The sequence below is a fragment of the Colletotrichum orchidophilum genome, assembly GCF_001831195.1.
Source record: "Colletotrichum orchidophilum strain IMI 309357 chromosome Unknown Scaffold_5.1, whole genome shotgun sequence".
NCBI classification, from domain to species: domain Eukaryota; kingdom Fungi; phylum Ascomycota; class Sordariomycetes; order Glomerellales; family Glomerellaceae; genus Colletotrichum; species Colletotrichum orchidophilum.
The window spans coordinates 142213-163110 of NW_019172961.1; the positions used below are offsets into that span (position 1 = coordinate 142213).

General features: G+C 50.8%; 10 protein-coding genes across 10 annotated transcripts; 7 read left to right on the top strand and 3 right to left on the bottom strand.

The window, feature by feature from the left end:
* Positions 1 to 601: 601 nt before the first annotated feature.
* CORC01_00946 (glutathione S-transferase) lies at positions 602 to 1452 on the top strand (the record flags this gene model as incomplete). The annotated part of the gene is made up of 2 exons (XM_022612602.1): positions 602 to 1201; positions 1258 to 1452. 2 exons carry the CDS (start codon positions 602 to 604, stop codon positions 1450 to 1452), a joined length of 795 nt encoding a protein of 264 aa, XP_022480763.1.
* Positions 1453 to 1941: 489 nt separating this feature from the next.
* CORC01_00947 (uncharacterized protein) lies at positions 1942 to 2812 on the top strand (the record flags this gene model as incomplete). Its single annotated transcript, XM_022612603.1, has 2 exons — positions 1942 to 1992; positions 2072 to 2812. The coding sequence occupies 2 exons, from the start codon at positions 1942 to 1944 to the stop codon at positions 2810 to 2812; spliced, it is 792 nt and encodes a 263-aa protein (XP_022480764.1).
* Positions 2813 to 3453: 641 nt separating this feature from the next.
* Positions 3454 to 4867, top strand: CORC01_00948 (uncharacterized protein; the record flags this gene model as incomplete). Its single annotated transcript, XM_022612604.1, has 2 exons — positions 3454 to 3543; positions 3650 to 4867. 2 exons carry the CDS (start codon positions 3454 to 3456, stop codon positions 4865 to 4867), a joined length of 1308 nt encoding a protein of 435 aa, XP_022480765.1.
* Positions 4868 to 6246: 1379 nt separating this feature from the next.
* Positions 6247 to 7761, top strand: CORC01_00949 (mannitol dehydrogenase domain-containing protein; the record flags this gene model as incomplete). Its single annotated transcript, XM_022612605.1, has 1 exon — positions 6247 to 7761. The coding sequence occupies one exon, from the start codon at positions 6247 to 6249 to the stop codon at positions 7759 to 7761; it is 1515 nt and encodes a 504-aa protein (XP_022480766.1).
* A 1039-nt stretch (positions 7762 to 8800) lies between these two features.
* On the top strand, positions 8801 to 9229 carry CORC01_00950 (uncharacterized protein; the record flags this gene model as incomplete). The annotated part of the gene is made up of 2 exons (XM_022612606.1): positions 8801 to 8839; positions 8897 to 9229. 2 exons carry the CDS (start codon positions 8801 to 8803, stop codon positions 9227 to 9229), a joined length of 372 nt encoding a protein of 123 aa, XP_022480767.1.
* A 1094-nt stretch (positions 9230 to 10323) lies between these two features.
* Positions 10324 to 11415, top strand: CORC01_00951 (uncharacterized protein; the record flags this gene model as incomplete). Its single annotated transcript, XM_022612607.1, has 2 exons — positions 10324 to 10383; positions 10915 to 11415. 2 exons carry the CDS (start codon positions 10324 to 10326, stop codon positions 11413 to 11415), a joined length of 561 nt encoding a protein of 186 aa, XP_022480768.1.
* Positions 11416 to 11975: 560 nt separating this feature from the next.
* Positions 11976 to 12885, top strand: CORC01_00952 (uncharacterized protein; the record flags this gene model as incomplete). Its single annotated transcript, XM_022612608.1, has 2 exons — positions 11976 to 12254; positions 12361 to 12885. The coding sequence occupies 2 exons, from the start codon at positions 11976 to 11978 to the stop codon at positions 12883 to 12885; spliced, it is 804 nt and encodes a 267-aa protein (XP_022480769.1).
* A 919-nt stretch (positions 12886 to 13804) lies between these two features.
* On the bottom strand, positions 13805 to 14476 carry CORC01_00953 (uncharacterized protein; the record flags this gene model as incomplete). Its single annotated transcript, XM_022612609.1, has 3 exons — positions 13805 to 13933; positions 13983 to 14234; positions 14309 to 14476. The coding sequence occupies 3 exons, from the start codon at positions 14474 to 14476 to the stop codon at positions 13805 to 13807; spliced, it is 549 nt and encodes a 182-aa protein (XP_022480770.1).
* Positions 14477 to 16762: 2286 nt separating this feature from the next.
* CORC01_00954 (uncharacterized protein) lies at positions 16763 to 18085 on the bottom strand (the record flags this gene model as incomplete). Its single annotated transcript, XM_022612610.1, has 2 exons — positions 16763 to 17956; positions 18050 to 18085. 2 exons carry the CDS (start codon positions 18083 to 18085, stop codon positions 16763 to 16765), a joined length of 1230 nt encoding a protein of 409 aa, XP_022480771.1.
* A 2056-nt stretch (positions 18086 to 20141) lies between these two features.
* On the bottom strand, positions 20142 to 20731 carry CORC01_00955 (uncharacterized protein; the record flags this gene model as incomplete). Its single annotated transcript, XM_022612611.1, has 2 exons — positions 20142 to 20627; positions 20714 to 20731. The coding sequence occupies 2 exons, from the start codon at positions 20729 to 20731 to the stop codon at positions 20142 to 20144; spliced, it is 504 nt and encodes a 167-aa protein (XP_022480772.1).
* Between the last annotated feature and the right edge of the window lie 167 nt (positions 20732 to 20898).

Here is a 20898-nt window from a genome sequence, read left to right on the forward strand (position 1 = left end):
CCTTTCGGAAACAAGTGTGTGTTGGCTCAGCGGGTTATCTGATGTGGCTTTTGTGCCTTCTGGTGAGGGAGTAAACGTTACCACGTCGTGCCGCGATATAGATCTGGGGGTAGGTACATGTACGGATCATGAGAGACGGACATGCCGCATCCAGGTACGCTTCCTACTGGAGTGATAACTCAGTGTGCTCTTTTGAGGTTCTCTGTTGAAAAAGAAAAAAGCCGCCATGGATTTCTTCGAGGGCGTAGTTGGCTTGTTTGCCTTATGTTGTGGATACATCAATGTAACAAGGGGACAGCTGAGCTGCAGTACCCCTCGGGCGATACGGATCGGGGCTCGATAGCGCCGTGCTGCCCCGCCATCGGCTGCAAGAACCCCCACTACCCCGCCGTGGCCCCTGGCAGCGGAATGGTTCGAGTAAGCCCTATGACTTCATGCTGAGCCGCCCGCCGTACGGAACAGCGTTCATTTGTACGAGCTCTCACCTCACACACACACCCGACCTTCTCACCGCCGTACTCCTACCACCTCCCTACCCCGAGCCGCAATTGATTCCTCTCAGCTTATCCATCTCATTGAAATATTCAAATCACCAAAAGAAATGTCCGACACTCCCAGCGCAAAGCGTCAAAAGTCCTCCAAGGACGTGTCCTACCAGCTCATCTACTGGCCAGGCATCCCCGGCCGCGGCGAGCACGTCCGTCTCCTCCTAGAGGAAGCCGGCGCCGAGTACACCGACACCGCGCAGACCGAGGACGGCGTCAAGACCGTCCTCGCCCAGATCGACAACAAGAACCTGGGCGACGAGCACAACCCGCCTCCTTTGGCCCCTCCAATCCTGAAGCACGGAGACCTCGTCATCAGCCAGACGCCCAATATCCTGCTCTACTTGGGGCCACGCCTCGGTCTAGCTCCCAAGATCTCAGAGGATGACGACGGCATCTACACCGTCAACGGCCTCGCGCTGACGGCTCTGGATGGGCTTAGCAACGAGGCTCACGACACGCACCACCCCATCGCGACGGGGCTGTACTATGAGGATCAGAAGGAGGAGAGTAAGCTTAAGGCAAAGGATTACATTGCCAACCGGCTGCCCAAGTTCTTTGGCTATTTTGAGCGGGTGCTCAAGAGCAAGGCCAGCGGCGAGGGCCCTTGGCTTTATGGAGATTCTCTCACATACGCTGACTTGGTTCTTTTCCAGGTAAGATTTTCGTTGTCAGTGGGGCTATCATTTTTATCGATCGCTAACCTGAGCAGTGCGTCGACGGTCTTAAATTTGCATTTCCCAATGCCCTGAAACGAATCGAAGGAACGGGCGACTACAAAGGTCTTTTCGAGCTTTACGATGCTGTCAAGGAGCGGCCCAAGATCAAGGCGTATCTTGCCAGCGACCGTAGACAAAAGTACTCTCAGGGAATCTACCGCCACTACCCTGAACTGGATGAAGAGTGATGAGAGGATTCGACTCAGCCGCAAAAGGTTGATTTGCCTGTGCCAAGGATAAATCAGCAAACTAAAAGTTCTTTATTTCCAGAAGGCCAATGACTGCATCAGATAGAATAGCAGTGCCAACACCATAGCATTAGATCTATCATAATTTAGGGCTTTGTTTTTGGGTTGCCCCATTACCATAATTCCATTCGCTCCTGCCCATTGTGCCGCCTGTTGTGGTCTGCTAATTATTGCTCTGGGGATCCGCCTGACGATTTCTTCCAATGCTCATCTCCAACGACCTCAAGACCCAGCAAAACCTCTCCAGCACCTTCACCTTTTTCTGGGTGCCAAGTCACCCTCTCAACTCTCAAATTATCTTCCATCCCCCAAAACTTCTTGAAGAATTGATTTCCATCCATCACCAATATACCCACGCGGTGAGCTTTATGTGAAAGAGCGACCCAGAAAGATCTGGGCACTAAGTTCTTTCTTAGCACAGATATCACCATGAGTGTTCAGCAGAGAAGACTGCCACCTGAAGACAACAATGCCAAAGAGGTAAACATCACAGGCTGTCTACAATCGGTCGGCCCCATCTTCAATTCAAAGCGGAAACTAATCTCATCGGTATCAACAGTCTGTAGATTCATTGTTGAACGAGCTCGGCGACGATATTCGAGAACTCGCAAAAAGGTTCGGTCGGGATGGAAATCCGCTCCTTGACCTGGTAGAGCCCCTTCCGGTCGAGCTCAAGAAGCCCATTATTGAAATGGTGGTCATGCTCCTTCACCTACAAAAGGTGCGCGATGAGGTAATTCAAATTGTCCCCATACGTGTCGCTGCAGCGTCAGCCGGGGCCAAGAACAAGAAGCAGCAAAAGAAGACAAAGAAGAAGGATGAAAAGAGTACAAACACCAAGGAGAACTATGATCAGTCTTTGATCCCCCTGGGTGCAAAGAACAAGCTCAAGACAAAGGAAAAGACCAGCAAGACTGTTGAGACTGCAGAGAACATAGCTCCAGCCGAAATCGAACAAACGGCGATCACCAAGAGTGCAAAGAAGAAGAAAAACAAGAATAAGACTGCAAAGAATACCAACAAGACTGGCAATTCTGCAGAGAATTCTGAGAACACCCAGATAGCACGGCCTGAGACCTCTACGGTTGCGACAAAGAAGCGGAACAAGAAGCAGATCAAGGATAACTCTGCAGTCGCAAAGGGCAAAACAAAAGCAGTTGTTCGCCAGAAACCTGGCGCTGAGTTATTCTCAGCCCATGACATCGAGTACATGTGGAAGGTCCAGGGTTATGCTGAGCACGGGGTGGAAAACTGCCAGGAAGCATGGGATAAGGCGGCGGACACGGAGCTGGAGGAATGACCCACCAAATGAGACCAGTGGAGATATAAAGAGGCCTAAGAAATGCTCATTCTCACTGACAAGGGAAATGGGTTGTGAATTGAGAGAATGGCAGCGTCCGGGAGGTTGGTCTTAGAGACGATGCCTTCATAGGTACGCTTAGACGTCGCGGGTAGTGCTGGGAGGCTGTTGATTCAGATAGCTTTCGTCAATCGTCACCTAACCCATGATATCAATGTAGCTCCTCATCCATTGACATGAAATGTACACTACACGTGCAGATAAATCTCTCTCCCCTCAAGTAAGCAATGGACTGTAGGGAAGGCCAGCACTTCAGCAGCTACTGTAGCTGATATTAGCAGGCTTCAAAGTGGATTAGGATCTCCCTCACCTTAAATCAACGGGTAAATAAGTAAATCTGCAGCCATGAGGGCCAAGTGAGTGGGCCTGTATAAACAACACAGTACTGAGGCAGCTGCGTACATTCCTCGCCTGGATCAATCACCTTGGTTCCACCTTCTACACTCATCTCACACTCACCAGCTCAAACACACAATTTTCTCGTCCTCACACCACACAGCGGAGGGCGACTCTTTATCTTCCCTTCAATCCTCCAAATCACAAACAATCAGCAAAAATCATCGCCAGGCCAGTACTAAGCAATGTCAGAGTCTGCTTCCGACCCTGGAGGCCCTGAGCTGCCCTCCAGCAGCAACCGCAGTGCTGAAAGACGCAGACGCAAATGGCGACAGGTACGCCCTTCCTCACATTCATCTTTTTACTGCCTCAATTATATGCCATGGGTGGATTGTTTGGCATCCTTGATGAAAAGATTTCCAACTCACACACTTCTCACAGTTGCAAGAAGAGCGCTGCGTCGATGACTCTGAAGATGCCGATGACGACTCTGAGGATGGTTCCTTGGAGCAGTGGAAGAACACCCTCTTCGCCAGCCCAGAGCAGCTGAGAAACCTGCCCCCTCTGAACCAATCGAACTACGTGGTCAACAAGGTCTCTGCTTCTCACCTCACCGACGTTGACCCCGATTCTCACATGGTCAAAGCTACTGCTCCTGATGGCGTTGAGGACAACCCCGCCGTGTTCAACAATCAACGTCTCGTTGCCGAAATGAATCGCCTGAAACTTGGCAGGCCTAATGAGGTTTCGAAGGAAGCGAAAGACCGTATCATTCGGTACATCAATGAATCTGTCATGCCACAGGTTTTACTTCGCAACAAGGCTTCCGAGCACCTTGACTCTTCGGGAGAAGGCTCTTCCAAAAGGGCTAAGGATCCATTGGAAACTCAGCCGAGAGGGTTCAGCGACTATCCTTTTCCGTCGGCAGCGAGCCTAACGCGCCGTCGAACGCCACAGGAGGCCGAGGAGGAACGGGAGCTTCTGAAGCTGATGCTAGACTACCCTATTTTGCCCTGCTCGAACATGTCAGACGACGTTGTCTCCGATCCTCATTTCATCAAGGCTATTGCTCCAGAGGGCTTGGAGGGCCATCCCGAAGTGCTCAGCTTGGCACTCGCCCTCACCGAGTACCAGTGGCAGCGTAAGAGATTGGCCAGAGATCGACAAATTTCTGCCCGTCTGAAGGGGCAGTCCTCCTCGGACAATGATCCTTCTCAGTCCTCAGACGTCCTGGACGAGACTCTTCTGACCCCAAGCTTTCTTCAAACTTTCAAGGACTGGTTCGAGATTTCGATGAAAGACAACAATGAGAAGATGGAAGTGGACGAGCAGCAACTCAAGTGCCAGGGCCAACAGCAGGTCCAGGAGCAGCAGAAGGAGCAGAAGAAGCGCGAGGAGCAGCAGAAGCGCGAGGAGCAGCAGAAGCACGAGGAGCAGAAAAAGCATGAGGAGCAACAGAAGCACCTGCAACGCCGACGCCGCGTCCTCAAGAGCATGATGAGATGCCTTGTCACGAGCTTCTTCATCTTCATGATCAGATTTTTCTTTGACGGCGATCTATCAACGGCTCTTGCAAAAGGTCTTGCCTTCCTCATCAACCTTTTCATCGCGATCCTGTTGGTGCTGGACTGGGTGGACCACATCAAGGCAAGGATCTGATTGAATCCTCAAGAGGTATTCAAGAAGGGAAGAAGGAATTTCAAGGAGGGTATATTAGATTTGGAGAGCCAATTGGCTTCATGTGGACTTCCCATGGATGGTTAGCCAATCGAGGCCTCAAAGTGAGGCTACATGTCGAGATTACCAGAGCTAGAGGCAGCTTGGGGTGAATGTTACACAAAAGAGTCGTTCTCGTACCACGCTCGTCTCATTCCAACCCAGTGCAGGAAGAAAATAGTCCGAGACGCACGACTTGTGGTCTCTATTTCAGGACAGCTCACGTGGCATTTTGGACGTTGAGAAGCATGGTCCTCATCTATGCTGCAACACTAAATGTTTGACCTTGTCGGACCACGTAGCCACTAGAGATAGCAGTGAAGACGAGCGATGAGCAAAGTAGTAGCCAGACGAGTAAATACAGCGCCGGTCCCAGGATTGAAAGCTAGAAAAAGATGCCAAGAGTGAGCTTGTTGGCGGTTGTGGAAGTTCATCACATGGCCAGAACCGCGTATGTGGCCGTAGCAAGTTCAGTTCATCGACGACACCCATGACTCGCGCCATCGGTGTCGGGATTGTGTAGCACCGCCACTCAGTAGATTTTGTTTTTTCTCAGGGGCGTGCTCCAGCTTTTGGCCCAGCCGGGGCCCGATGAATAAGGGGGGGTTCTCCACAAGCTTCCCCAACATCGTTACCCTGCACACCGGGCGGAGAAGCAATTGCCCCAAGGTGAATTGGAGAAGCTCAGAAGTCAGAACTCGAGAGCCACTGCCAATGTCTCTCAAAAAATTGGTCACATGAGTGAATTTAAGATTAGACGTCCAGCCACGGCTCTGCTGCGTTGGTAACAATACGAGACCACTGCAGGGCCAACAGCTCGGATATACGAAGGGTTTGGGGATTGATCATGTGTGCTAAATATAGGCAAGGCTTTCGGAGAGGACGGATTTCGTTCTGTTCAGCGTCCACGTTCGTTTCTCGAAGCTGTAACTCGGTCTAGATTAAACAAATTTTTGAGACCGAAATGTGTCGACTCTAAACCACCACCCGCGCCTATTGATTGGTTTTCAGAGACTATTCAAGCCACAGAGGTCTCGTTTCTCCAAGTTGCCAAAATGTTGAGGTCAGTGATAGTGGCAAGGTGTGCTTCGGTAGCTCCACCTCTGATCCCAGTTTATCAGGCCGGACCAGTCCAAAAACGTCACCGGGCCCAGTTTATCAAAAATCGGGCTGTCAGTCTCATTAAAAACTTGCGGTCAGGACTCAGGAGACAGCGGTGTGTTCTTGATCACTTCAACCTTCAACCTCGAGCTCCTCTCCGTTAATTCACTCTCGACATTTGATCAGTTACATCCTGTACCAATTGTTCACTTAATCCTAAGATGCCTCACAGCACGGAAAGCCTTAAGCTCACCAGCAACAATCTGTCCTCAATCTCCTCGCAGCAGGGCAAGCAGACCGTAAAGATCCCCACCTACGACCGCAGCGTCGTCAAGGAGGGCATCGTCCACGTCGGCGTCGGCGGCTTCCACAGAGCTCATCTCGCCGTCTACATTGATAGGCTCCTCCAAAAGCACGATGAGACCGACTGGGCCATCTGCGGTGTCGGCCTCCGGCCCAACGACGCCGCCATGCGCGACGTCCTGAACGCCCAGGACCACCTCTACACCCTCATTGAGCGCTCCGCAAAGGGCAGCAACGCCAGCGTCATTGGCAGTATCAGCTCATTCCTCTTTGCGCCCGACGACCGCGAGGCCGTCATTGCCAAGATGGCCCACCCGGACACCCACATCGTGTCCATGACCATCACCGAGAGCGGCTACTACTACAACGAGAACTCCCACCAGCTGCAGTCGGAGCACCCGGACATCCAGCACGACCTCGCCAATGAGGGCAACCCCATCAGCATCTTTGGCTTCCTCTACACCGCGCTCGCCAGGCGCTACGCCAACGGCCAGAAGCCCTTCACCGTCCTCTCCTGCGACAACATGCAGAAGAACGGCTCCATCACCCGCTCCATGCTCGAGTCCTTCGCCCGCCTCAAGAACCCAGAGATCGCCGCGTGGATCGCCGAGAAGGGCGCCTTCCCCAACGCCATGGTCGACCGCATCACCCCCAGCACCTCGCAAAACGACATCAAGTCGCTCGCAGAGACCTTTGGCGTCGAGGACGGCTGGCCCGTCGTCACCGAGCCCTTCATGCAGTGGGTCGTCGAGGACAAGTTCAGCGACGGCCGCCCGCCCTTTGAAAAGGTCGGCGTCCAGATCGTCGAGGGCGTCCACGAGGTCGAGCAGTTTGAGAAGCACAAGCTCCGCCTCCTCAACGCCTCCCACTCCGCCATGGCGTACCCCGGTCAGCTCGCCGGCTTCAAGTACGTCCACGAGGTCATGGAGCACCCCATATACCGCAAGTTCGTCTGGCAGATGATGCAGGAGGAGGTCAAACCCCTGCTGCCCGAGATCCCCGGCGTCGACATTGACGAGTACTGCAACACCCTCATGGAGCGCTTCTCCAACCCCACCATCATGGACCAGATCCCCCGCGTCGCCCTCGGCGCCTCGGGCAAGATCCCCCAGTTCATCATGCCCTCCATCGCCGAGCAGATCTGGACCACCGGCCCCTTCCGCCGCCTGTGCTTCGTCGCTGCCGCCTGGTTCCGCTACATCAACGGCGTCGATGACGAGGGCAACGCCTTCCAGGTCGACGACCCGATGCGCGAGGAGCTCCAGGCCCTGGCCAAGGCCGGCGGTAACGACCCCCGCCAGCTGCTGAGCGTCAAGATCCTGTTTGGTGACGACTTGCGCGGCGACCAGCGCTTCATTGACGAGGTCACCAAGGCCATGGAGCTCATCGCCAAGGATGGCGTGATGGCGACGATTCCCAAGTACGTTGAGTAAAGCGAAGAATGGGATTGTAAAACTGTCTGTCAACGTGTGCTGGCACAAGCAGCCTTTTATGTTATAATGAGTAAAGTAGGGATAAAAATGGATATTTTGAAGCGGTCATGAGAATTTATAGATATAGATGTAGATATTTATAGAGATATTTGTGTTTTGGTTTGGTACAAACCTAGGACATTGCGTGCACTTGACGCCGGGATCATCTTGACCGTGACAAGGAGAAATGTGACGACCCTCTCAGAATTTGAGAGGGAGAGACCATGAGGCGTAAGCAAACGATCAGCCGAGGGATTTGAGCAGGGTGAGCCGGGTCGAACAAAAGCTCTTTAGAGTTGACGGCTGACTTTCTGATGGCTTGGAAACCTTTTCTCAGGAGTCTGTTATTGGGTGCGCCTGATCGATCAATCCCCTTGCTCGCTCGGCCATCTCAATGATCTTAATTGTTCTCATTAGCCATCATCCGGCAGTGGACAAAGCTAGTCAAGGGAAAAGAATCGCTTAGAAGGGAACCGTCATCCCCTTGACTCAATGCCTAGACTAATGAGGGGGCGGAAAAGACAAAGCCAAAGTTTTTGTCAGACCGTCATGGGCCCGTGATATGGATATGTATGCTACACTCCCTTGTTCCTTGATGTATGCAATGGCCTCAATCCGGCTCAATGGGTCTCTCATCGCGGATTAGGAAGCGCTCCCTTGAAGCGTCAAGGTCTCAAGGAAGTTCGCCAATAGCTACAAGTATGCTGCTGCAGTCAGAATTAAGAACCTTTCCTGTCTCTGTTCATCGACACATTGATACTCCAAGGAACCAGCCAGCTTACGCTTAGAAACTCTTTTCACGTCGTCTATCAGCTTCAGCATCCATAGTCCTCTGGCTGTCGCTAAAGCACCAGGCAACAAGACTTTGCGTTCGACTATTGTAGGTGAGTTTTTAGATTCTTCCTATATGGAATATGATCCTAATGAATCCTTCAATCCACTGCCGTCAAATACCTAAGTTGGAGTTTCAGATCACCGCGGTCAATCTCAAATTCTCATCATGACTAGCAACTCCGGCCATGAACTCACCACGGACGAGGTACGTTGCTTTATGCACCCAATTCCCCTCAGGTCGGCTTAACTAACAATTCGAAAGATGCTGGAACTTGCTCTAGATGGTGTCAGCATACTTGGCTTGGACTTGGTGAAGGATGATACAGCCGAGGCAGCCGAAACAAAGTCCGCAATCCTCACCACGAACCAGCACAAGGACAGACTTTTCCACAAGCTGCGCTGCGTCGCTGCTACGGGTCAGCTGGTTATTTTTGAAGCCATAGTCGATGTCTACTTGCTTGCGCATAAGCTGGACGAAGATCAGGAAAGCGAGGTTTCGGGTTTGCACCGCGCCGTTGCGCAGTTGCAAAGGGAGGTGGCCGAGCTGCAGACAAAGGTATCTTCGTTGGAGCGATTCAACCGGAACAACGCGTAGGCTGAACGGAAGAAGTCACCTATCTCTCAAGGTTGATAAGGAATTTATAGAGTGCTTTCTCATACTTGACGTAAGGTACCGGAAACTGTTAGCGCGACCCGTAAATTGTGTGATTTGAGGGCGACGTTAAATATTACCCATGTGGAGGACTGATTCCACTGGAAAACGCGATACCACAAACTGTCCAGCCTGAGAAGGGTTCAATGTTGGCTTGATTCTGGTACGAGGCGTCGGATGCTAGATATCATCAAAATGAAGATGATTAGAATATTCTTTTCCTCTACGACCTCAAGTCTTGGCATCGCAGCTGTAATTCGACATTCCAAGTCTGGCGTGACGCATACAAGTACTTGGGCGTCCGCCGTCGAGATCGTGACGAAGTTCAATTTTCAAATGGAGCTGTACACTTTTATGAAGGGGTTTCCTGATCGCCTTCCTCGTCGAATGGTAAAATTGAAGAGAGTTCCTGGCACGAAGTCGAACAGAGACATGCGATATGGCAGAATGCAGACGGGTGTCGGGTGTGGGTGTGGACCGCAGTCCCGGACCCGGCAGCTCCACACCGCCGTCGACCCACGTGAGCATCGGTCGTTCCTTCCCGACGGAATTTCAACTTCACTTGCTCCTGCCTATTTAGATAGCTTGAAGTACCTTACGTACCTAACTCATCTGAATTTGTTTTAATTCTAGTGCCTCGCTTATTTACTGATCGCGTCATCTGATTTGGTGTGTATTGTGTAACTATTTCTTCGACTTGGATCCTCCCCTGATGTCCGCTATCCGCCCCACCTCACCGGCCGCAATCACTCCTCATCTGAAGTGATGGTGAATATACAAATTTAGGCTGCACAGCTTTCTGCTTCTTCATCTGCCCAATCTACTCCCATTCCCTCAATCAGCCAGCGGATTAAAATAATCCGCCAGGTACGTACCCTACCGCCCTTTTGATCACAATCAGCCATCAACCGCCCTCACTTTCCACGAGTATTTAACATCCCCTTCTCACACGCAACTTTCTTCCCTTCTTCAAGCCTCTCTCTCATCTAACAACACCGTGCACACACTTCCTCCGCGAATACTTTTTCATTGCTAAGATGGACAATCTCAACATCCGCACCAAAGACGATACCAATGCCTCGGGCAATATTCAGCTGGTAAGTCCATTGCTACATTCACACTCGACTGCCCTTCTTGCTTTGAGTCTGCCTATCTTCGTTGCAAAGCGTGGAAAAATTTACAGACCTGCGCTACACCAAGACGCGAAGGGGTGTCTGGAAGCAGATCTCTCGCTGCTCTCAGACATTGCCCCAACGCGTCAGGGTGAGGTTTAACTGTTCAGTCCTTGCTTGAGTCACTTCTTCGGTGATGATGAAGGCAGGTTGCGCTTTGTGATGATGTTTTCATATTACTTCCATTTCCCCAGAGCTACCTCTCAGCGCAAGATCTTCTCATGGTGTTGACTGCTCGATGTGGGCTCATGGTTTGGATTGGCCGGCAACCAATCCAAAGGGTGCTAGTGGTCATTAATCTTTCCCAGCACAGACGGACTCTGTCCCGAGTAAGTCTGGTGCAAGACTCTCCGAAAGGGGACCACACCGCTCTGGGGCTGCGGACAAGCAGCACGTTTTGGGGCATATCGGGTGCGGACTTACTCAGCTGGGTTTCCCTCGCTGACTTGAATGTAGACAGAGATCGGCCCTAAAGCCTTGACACGTGAAATCATCACAATGCAAAACGCGACCCGAGACGTCATCCAGGCTCTCCAGCACTCGGGCGCCGAAGAGAGCTATATCCAGGCTTTCAATGAGCAACAGAACTCCATCATCGACATTGCTCGGAAGGCGGAAAAGGCGGCTCAGGAGGTCGACCAGATGACTCTTGCCTCTAAGAACATGCTGAAATACGCCAACCTGGTGGGCCCTGAGCTTTCAATCGCTAGCGATAAATACGACTTCCTTTCGCAGGACTATCGCGATAACATGAAGAGGATGGTAGGTATTGAGCGCAAGCAGGACGAGGTTCTCCATCTCAAGAATAAGGTGGTGACTTTGGAGGCTCGTATGGTGGAGGCAGACAACAAGAATGCGAACTTGGAGCGTCACTTTGCGGAGGCGTGCCAGGTGATCGAGTTGTTGAAGAAAGATGTGGAGGACATGAAAGCCAAGAAGTCTGCCTTAGAAGTCTAGAAGATATGGATCGCACTCTGCGTCCCCATGATTTTGAACAGCCATGATCACACTACTAGAAGCATTTCTCGCTTAGCATAGCATTTTCACGGAGACCCGAGACGCCGTTTCGTGACATCACGAGTGGTAAATGAAATCAGCTTGGTCAAATGCACTCATCAAACCATTCAAAGGGCTTGTGGCTGTGTGCTAAGTGACGGATGATGCTGCGACCTCGTATGAATTGATCTAAGTGAACTGCCGCCTCATACGGCAACTGAGTGATCGAGTGCAGTGACAGCACGAAAATAACAGCTTGTCGAAGCAGAATAGAGAAAGAGAGCATCTTGAGTGAAATTGTTTTAATTTTATTTTATTTTATTCTCACATTATTTACTGCCCACACTGCCCAGAACGCCCACAGCAAGTAGTAGACAGCACGACACATTTCCTTCTTTCCTCTTCCTCTTCCGCTAGTCAATCTACGCAGTTCTCTGTTAGCATTTTATTTTCGTCGTAATCGAATTGAACCCGCGCCTGTCTCAAGTCACTGCTGCAGTTCGCTATTACCGAGGCCCCCCATGGCAGCCAAGAAGAACCGTCCAGGCAAGCACCAACGCAAGTATCACAAGGCGAAGAAACATCGCGAAGCCAGCGCACGCTGGCATGCCGCCGAGAACAATGCCTTTCCAGACACGCCATCAGATACCAACGCCAGGCCGATGAAGTCGAAAGACGGACACGAGTCTCACCGAGGGGACACGACTGGAAGTGCGCAGGGAATTGAAGAGGCAGCGCCACAGTCACGCGACTATCGCCCTGACGCAGAGCCGCAGAGCCGGCCTGGCAAACATAAGGTGGTGAGTACTGCTAATTATCAAGCAAGCCTTGGTCAAATAAACGACTCTGATGGGCATCCACGTGGTTCTTGACGCGACAAGCCGCTGACATCAGGCACAGAACTAGAGGAACCGCCTTCATCATTTTACCATCCATCATGCCGAGCAGATGATGAGACGTCAGCTCATCAACGAGAGAACTATCCGAGCCGTTTGGAACAGAGTTGATGACTTTCATCCCACGTTGGAGCAGAATTGCTATAACATTGAGGAAGCTATCAGCCGTAGAATCGGAGTTATCGAGAAGAGCTTTAATCTTGCAATGCAGCAAGGCGGAGAGATACAGCGAGACATCAAGAAGAATGTGGAGACGACACCAACCATGCGGCAGGATGTCGATAGCTTGAGAGAGGCGGCGGAGAGCCACGAAGCCGAGATCGCCAAACTCAAGAGCAAGTTCGCCGTTCTCGACCGCGAACCAGAAGACACGCATGGACATACACGGAATCTTTCCACCCTATCAGGACAGCTGGGTGGTGATACCAAGAGCATAAGCGACGAAATCAAGGCCTTGCAATGCAGCAACAAAGAGATGCAAGCTGAGATGGTTGTTATGAGAGAAATGATTGCCAAGCTCCAGGCGAGAGACTAAGGACTGAGCCACAGCCATGGAGACATTATTGGCGGGGGCTATATGGAAGAAGGGCAAGGAATGTCGAAGGGCAAGGAATCTCAAGGTGAAGCAGGAGAGTCTGGCTCAGGTAGGCGCGAGGGAGAACCGAAGGGGGAGACTGTGCAGAAGACCTGGTCGCCGTCCCGTCTTCGGACTGGTAGAAAGACCACTTCCTACTTTTGATATGGGTATCTGGTAATATCTCCGTATCGATGGCCAATACAATAGATCACAAGAATCAAATTGTTCACATGTCTCATATTTCAACCCTCGGTTACTAGCAGTCAACATTACAGCGGCAAATCACTGTGTTCCGGATTCCAAGTACGTGGGTAACCATGGCCCGAGGTAGATCCTAGAATTCATCAATCAACTGAAGAACGTCAACGAAGCGTCTCGCCATAAATCTCTTTCAGCTTAGACTTTGAGATGAGGTAATTAGAGAAGCGGGTAAAGGTTCCAAAGGACCCAATGGAGGCAGAGCTGAATGTCCATTCAGCATGAAAGAGGAGGTGGCCTCTGACACTGAGAAGCGGTCTCGTTAAATTTCTCGGATAATGGAATGGCTAGAATATGGCACATTTAAAAAACGTATCGTGTCCCATAGCAAAGCCAAGGGAGAAGGCCGTTGGTGCAGAATCTTGCCGTATGGGCAACAAAAACACCATGTTCAAAGAGTATTTGGTACGTCATGTAGGTACAGAAATGTGATCCACAAAGCGGCCATCTGCCTGTGACTTCTCATTCCTGCAGGGCTCTTCTCACTATACACCAACTTTGTCGCAATTTACACATCAGAATTACAAACGGTCCTCATGCTCTTGAAGCCCCTGTCCAAGATGCCGTGCACCCAATGGTCAATGAGAGAAACGGCTCAAGCACGACAGAAATTTCCACTTCAGAGGCTTGATGCCAATTGCAGCTCAAGCTTATCCATGTTTCTTTGCGCCTCGGCCAGCTGCTCCTCGAATCCTGTAGCGACCTCTTCAATCTCCAAAGGGCCATTCAGTGACAAGTCGAAGAAGATCTGCCTCTTGTCAGTGTCCATGTCATGGGTGTCTTGGAGGTGCTCGAACCAGTTCCGAGATGTGGATGTCTTGTTCAGCAGCCTCAAGGTTGTTTTTGTTCATGGCATCTCTCATGCGTCCAGTGAGTCCTTTGACCTGAATTTCCACTTGCTTCAATGTGTCCTTGATGTGGCCAGTATCATATTCGTTCATCCGATCGTCAAGGGCTGTCCGGAGGGCATCGAGCTTCTTGGAAATCGTCGAGGTTTGGCACTGAAGAGAATGGGTCGTTTTCATGCGCTGCCAGAGCTCGTCCATTTCCTTTTTTATCCCAGTCAGCTATTACCGACAGACTTCAAACTGCAGTCCAAGGAATTTCGGAGGGTTAAAAATACCGCCTCTCCCCCAATGATGACTGTCATCTTCCTGCCCTTTTCATCGGTAGCAACCTGCTTTTTGGGCCTGTTCTGATTCTCCAGCATCTCGGCCGTCTCTTCGCGGACCTTTTTGGCCTTCATTCGGTCTCTCTGCTTCTTGCCGGGCGGGTTCTTCTTTTTCACCATCGTGCAAGATTTCTGTTCGGTCAATGTAGAGTCGATTGTGTTTGGGTGGTTGAGCTGCTACCTGCACGGGGAAATTGCGGGACGCGGATGGCACAGGTGAGTATTTTGGAAAATCGCGGGTGGAGGCAGGTTCTGTACAAACGGCCACACCACGGGGTGTGCCCTGCCTGCCAGGCATCAAACACGACGTTTGAGACTTTTGAGGGTAAGAACGGGCTAACAAAGAAGATTATTCAATGAAAATCTAGAGATTCCAGACGTGGCTCCATGGAACAATAATCATATTATGTCGACAAAGGATTATTGAGGTAATATCGTCTGAAAACACGCGCGTCTAGAAAGCCTAATCATCTAGTGTGTCTCGAGCCAAGCACACAACGAGGTCAGATTACAGTAAGGCATCCTATGTACGAGCTGAGGTATGGACTGCCTGAATGGTTTGGATGAACCGTTGATGACCTATGTGGGACCACCTTGGGTAGGGTGAAGAACGTGCTCCGCACCCTCCACTTCGGATGCCCAGTTGGAGTCGACCCACGGACCGGCCCGCTAGAATTTGTCTTCCGGGCCCATTTGTCCGCGGCACTCCACCTCATCTCTGCCAACCACGTCTGTCCAGTGACATCGCCAAAGCTCTCGCTACCCACCCTTACTCTGGGGGACTGAGCGCGCTCCCAAAGGTTGCTTTTAGCACAAATGGTCTGCACTTCTACCACTTTGGTCTTGTTTGCCTCTTACAGCCAGCCTCTTCCTTGTGTCCGTGGACAAGGTCAATGTAAGAATGAGGTACTTCCTGCTGTGGGTTCAATATGAGGGAGCAAACAAGAGTGATCCACATTCCATGAAACTATCACGGAGCGTGTCACAGCTACCAGAAGTGTACTCTTCGAAGAAACGAAAGCGTAGCGCTTTGCGGATTCATAGGACCGGAAACTTGTCTGTAAGACCACGGCGACAGAGCTTCATCATCCAAGATTAGCCAGCAGCTAGGGGGAAAAGGACCTTCGCGATGCGTCACTTCACCTTGTCTTACGATAACCGTCTTTTCCGGCCATGGAAAGACCTGAGGGGCGGACATTAGATCGTACTCAGCATCAAAACATTATTTTCCGTCTGTGACCATTGGGAGACAAGGTACTTGGTAGGGTCCCATTGAATAATGTAATCACAAAGGTATTTTCCTACACAGCATCCCCTGTACTCGACCTCCTGGACAGTGTTCCGCGTTTCGAAGTCCTAGTAGCATACCGAATTGCCTTATATTCAAGCACTTCCAAGCAATTCTGACCATGTGTACTCACGTTTTGGTTCCGATTCAGAGCCCGGGTCTACCTTAGAGCACCCCCTCAAGGTGAATCACGTGCATTGCTATCCTGAAAGCGGTTTCATTGGCAGGCACGACGCAGAATCACATCCATACCTTCCTTCTACCGCGTATTCATCATATTCATCACAAATTCTCCTCATCTACAGCTTTATCCGCCCCTTCTCTCAACAAATACAATCCCATGGTGGGGTGGCTCAATGGCGAGCGTCAGGAATCAATGAATACCCTCATATATTGTTGGATTTACTGAGGCCTGAAGGGTGCGGGTTCGAGTCCTGTCCCCACCAATCTTTTGCCATTTATTTCGAGTATGATGTTGGGACGTGCACCTTTGTTGTTTTTCCACCTTCACACGTCCTCTTGCGACCGGGCCGAACCCTCCTCGAACCCCTAAGGGAGATGTCAATGTCTGATGTGTATTTAGAGGAGCCCACTTCGACAGCGTCTATGGGATCATCTCATGGCACTAATCCGAGTCATTTGTGCTTCAGGCTTCAGGAAAGAACGGTCTCAAGTCAAAAATGACCTCCCATCTGGGGATTCTCCGGCGTAATTGAAGTTGAATCTAGACGCACTTTGGATTGATTTTGAGGTGATCCGTACCAAAATAAGCAAATAGTCTTCGGAACGAGGCTCCTGTGCACTAATATCATTACGGCCAGAAACAAGGATCTTGCGACATGTGATCTTCATGTCGGGGACGCCAGGAAGTCAACGTTGAGCATAGGTCAGAAATGGTAGGCTGAATGTCATCTTCTTCTCCATATCCTCCAGTCTGTCTCTATACTAAAGCCAATGGAAAATCAGGTAGCACAGACCATCCGGCTCCTAAACCCCAGAGACACATGATGGCGGTATGAGAAGCACACCCAGACTCTGCTATCTAGTTCGCCAATCCTCATAGATAGACCAAGGTTTAGCTGCGACCAGGCTCCGGGATACCGCTCAGGCTCGGTGATCTAGCTAGGCGAGCAATCGCCAACTGTAGAAGACGCGAGAACCTCATCGTCTACACCGCCACCAGCAGACGTACCACCCACGACATGCGCATTCTTCTTTGCAGCCTTCTTAGACTTCTTGACGAAGTCGTTCGCTCTCGGTATCTCTCTTCTCATCTGGTCTTGATGTCGAACTTGCTCCTTGACGGAATCCTCAGCATAATCCCTCATATCCTGGGCAACTTCGTTTCCCATCTCTCGCTTCAAATCCTTGGAGACGTCCATTCGAAATTTGGGTTGAAGGCTCTTGACCTGAGCCGCGACAGCCTTGTGAACCTCCACCTGAATCATTATCTGCATCTGCTTTGAGAATTCCAGGGTCTTGTCCTCAAGAGCCTTCTGGATGTCATCGGACAGCTCGCCCTTGATCTCCTCCTTGATTTCGGCCTCGAGAACGCATTTGAGGGATGCAATAGCATCGCCCTTTGCCTCATTCATGATCTCGCTCTTGATCTCATGCTTCAGTTCGTACTTGAGATCGTGCTTAAGCTCAAGGTAGAGGTCGCGCTTGAGCTGATGGGCGAGATTCTCCTGAAGCTCGTCCTTGAAGTCGCTGTCGATTCTTTTCTGGCGTTCGTTCTCGAGTTCATTCATCAGGGACTCCTTGAATGCAGATAAATTGTCGTCAAAGAGCACCCGCCCAATCACAAGCTCCTTCTTCTTCATGTTGCCAGATCCAAAGGATGAGCCGGGGATACTACTGGTCTCCACATTAAAGGAAGAACCAGATGACTTCGTGCTCTCCAAGCCACCAAAGGAGCTCTCAGACTTTACACGGATATGCTTCAAGGTGGTTCTGGTGGCACTAACGATCGAATTGTCCCTCTCCGTATCCCAGGCGTTGTGGGTGGGCGAGTGGACGGGATACAAATATGATTTCTTGTTCTCCAAGCGATCACGCAAGTCCTTGGACTCTCCGAATATGCGTTGAGAGGTGATATTGGTGGCAATCGAATCGGTCTCAATGTACTCTCTATAGCAGGCAATAGGATTGCAGCTACTGTACGGAGGTGGCACAAGCCCAATCTTGGGTTTGCTCGCCTCAGCCCTGATGCGCTCGTGCTTCTCCTTCTCCAGGGCTTCAATGGCAGTAGCGAGTGCCTTGGTGGCAGCATTAAGACGCGCAGTCAGGATTTGTTTCTCCTTCTGGATGACCTGCGAAATCAAAGTCAGCATTAAAATGGGTGGTGCTGATAGCTCTCACGGTTCCTTCCATGCTCGATTGAAGTGGGTAGGGTGAGCACTCACCTCGACGATGTTGATCACCTGAGTAGGAACCTGCATCTTGGCTTATTGTGACACCTGAACTTGATGATTAGCGGAATCATTTGATATCGGAATGCGGCGGCCTTACTGTAGGTTGGTGTTGGCTCGCAAATCTGTCGTGGGATTAGACAGTTGTGAGGAATGATTGGTGAGTGTGAAGATCTCAAGATAATTCCGAATTTTCTACCAAGTGAGAGAGAGACTGATGTGTGAGTACGTGTGTCTGTGTGCGGCAGGTGAAAGCCTTCTTACCTGAGAGGGGAAGAGCAATGGAGTAATGAGGCAAGAGCCTGGCCAAAAATGTGAGGAAGGTGCCGATTGACAGACTCAGGCAGCGACGTAGATACACGGAAGGGCCCAAGGAAGCTGCCTACCTTACCTAAGGTACTTTAGCAGACCAAGCGCCCGAACTATTGGGACAGAGTACCTAGCAAACCATCGATTGGCAAACCTGAAATTAGGAAGAGAAAAGATAGCGTTACTTCAATCTTGCAAGACTAAGCTACTTCATCAACTTGCTTCCATAGAGTCGCAAAGCACCAATATGAAATGCCATGCTGTCCTCCACGTGATCGCAGTATCCTCCTCACGAATTGCCTTGATAGTGCTACAAGAGACAAACCACCCTATTCCTATTCCCCCTCTCGTGGGTCGTCGGGCAACTCCCATATCCTCACCACCTTCAACGTTGAGCTAAACTTTCAAGTCCTAAAACATTTTTTCAAACTGTCATAAGTCTCACAAAGGTCTGGATTTGAACGCCAATCGTCGCATCTTTTGCCGGCTCGGCTCTTCATTACCCCCTTGGTATCTTGTCTGGCCTCATTCCGGGTCTTCCCTTCAAACGCGTTCTTGATTTCACCTCTCCAGCTCATGACCCAGCTCATGTCGGCGAATTTCAGTCACTTTGCAGACAAGATCCTCCAGCTCCTGTGTGAGCTCTGATATTGCGCGGTCGTCGATGCGGCTCCCAATCTCTCCTCTCAAACTGTTGACAGCATCTGTGACGAGGTCATCCATTAGCTCACCTGCGGCACCTACCTTGTGCTTGTCCCCAAAATTCCACGTTAATATCTGAGCTAGACCTCGCTTTCCGTCACAGTTCAATTTCCATCTCCGTCCTCATCCCTGCCTCCTTGAGTCTTCTCTGCCGCCAAATCGTGCCCTAGGCCCAGTGCGTCTGATGGAGACATCCATTCGTGCCGGCAATGGACGCAGTCTTTGTGTGTTGTAGTTTGGTTTCTTGCCATAAATCTCGTCCTTTGTCTCTCTCTTGAGTTCTGCATAGCATTTGGGTGTCAACGCGGTTGTTTAAAACTTCAGCTTGGAGATTGCAGTCTTTAAACTTTCTTAGCACAATTGCTAGCTTCAACGTCCTCCACGGTTATGGGACCGTTTATCTTGAAGTGGGGTCTGTTTGCTATAAGCTTTTTTTTAAAGCCTACCGTAACTTAATAAGACAGAAGTCTGGACCACACTGTTAAAGGGCTTCTGGAAAAAGCCTCTTCATAACAGCGAGAAATTTGACGGACAGGGGTGTCGGTGGGGAGTCACGCCTATCGACGGCAGTGGTTAAGTCAGTAGCTGAGAACGAAAACAGCACTAAAGAGCGAGTCGGCAAGTCAGCCCTGCAGGTGCCCATAGAACGCAGACTGTTGGACCCGCCTGCTCACGTGCAGTCCAGACCATCAAAAAAGAGGGAACTGAGTCAGAAGGAAGGAGTGAGGGGCTTACAAACCGCGGTCGGGACGTATCCGACTTGCTGGTTGCCAAGAACATGGTGCATGATCGATGAAGGTGGAGAGGTCAGATGAGCCTGGCCTTGGTTTGCCCCCTAGATGAATCAGAGATAGTTTATCAGAAACCAACGGGGGGAATCATTTTTGACACCTGAATCAGACCTATTTTCATGAGAACAGTTCAGCGGCTTTTCCGAAAAGTGCTATCTTCCACCCGCCTCGTCACGTCCTTCCATAATTGATGCTACCGTGAAAAAAGAGACGCTGGAACTTTATACTGCGCAATCACCGATGGTAGCCATCGGGGTGTTCTCGAACGCCTCTAGGGATTCCAGTCAGGTCGCACCTGCAGACTGGTTTCCCGAAACGCCAGTGTTCATCCCGTTGTCGTGTTCGTACTCCTCAATCCACACAATGACTCGCGCGAGAATGTCCTCAACGCTCCTGTTGTACTGCTGGTAACCCCTTTCGATCTCGTTGAGTGCCGCAACCATTCTAGTTTCCTTCTCCTCCTTAAGGCGATCTTGGGCAAAGTGAAGCTCGGCCAGGGCAGTTTTGCGCATTCTGGTAAGACTTTCCTTGCTTTCCAGTACCAGTTCGTACTCCTCGGCAGTCTTGGGGTGTTCTTGGACGTCGCGGGTCTCCATAGCTTGGAGGGCATTCGACATGATATTGATCATTGCCATCGCCTCTTCGACTCTGCCTAGGCTGTTGTTTTGGGATTCATTGCTGTGCCCAGTGGTATTGATGTCGCCGTTCCTCTTGTTTTGTTCGTCGCTGTTACTGGACGTAGATTCACAACTGTGCGAGTTGCCATTTCCCTAATGATGCGTCAGCGTGTCTGGGTCAACGTTTTGGTTGTGAGCCTGCCCTGGGTCGATAGCCAAGCCCTTGAGAAGAGACGTACGCTGACCGAGTCAGCCATCCTCAAATACCTGATCTTCGCATGATGTGAATGTTTAAACCTGTTTTGAATCGTGAAGCGCGGGTTGGGGAGATGTTTGTCTGTCTGATTGATCGGGGTCGGGCTTCTGGAAGATAAATGCAGCTTTGAAGATGGTGGAGATGGAGAGAGATAAGCGATTCATGCAG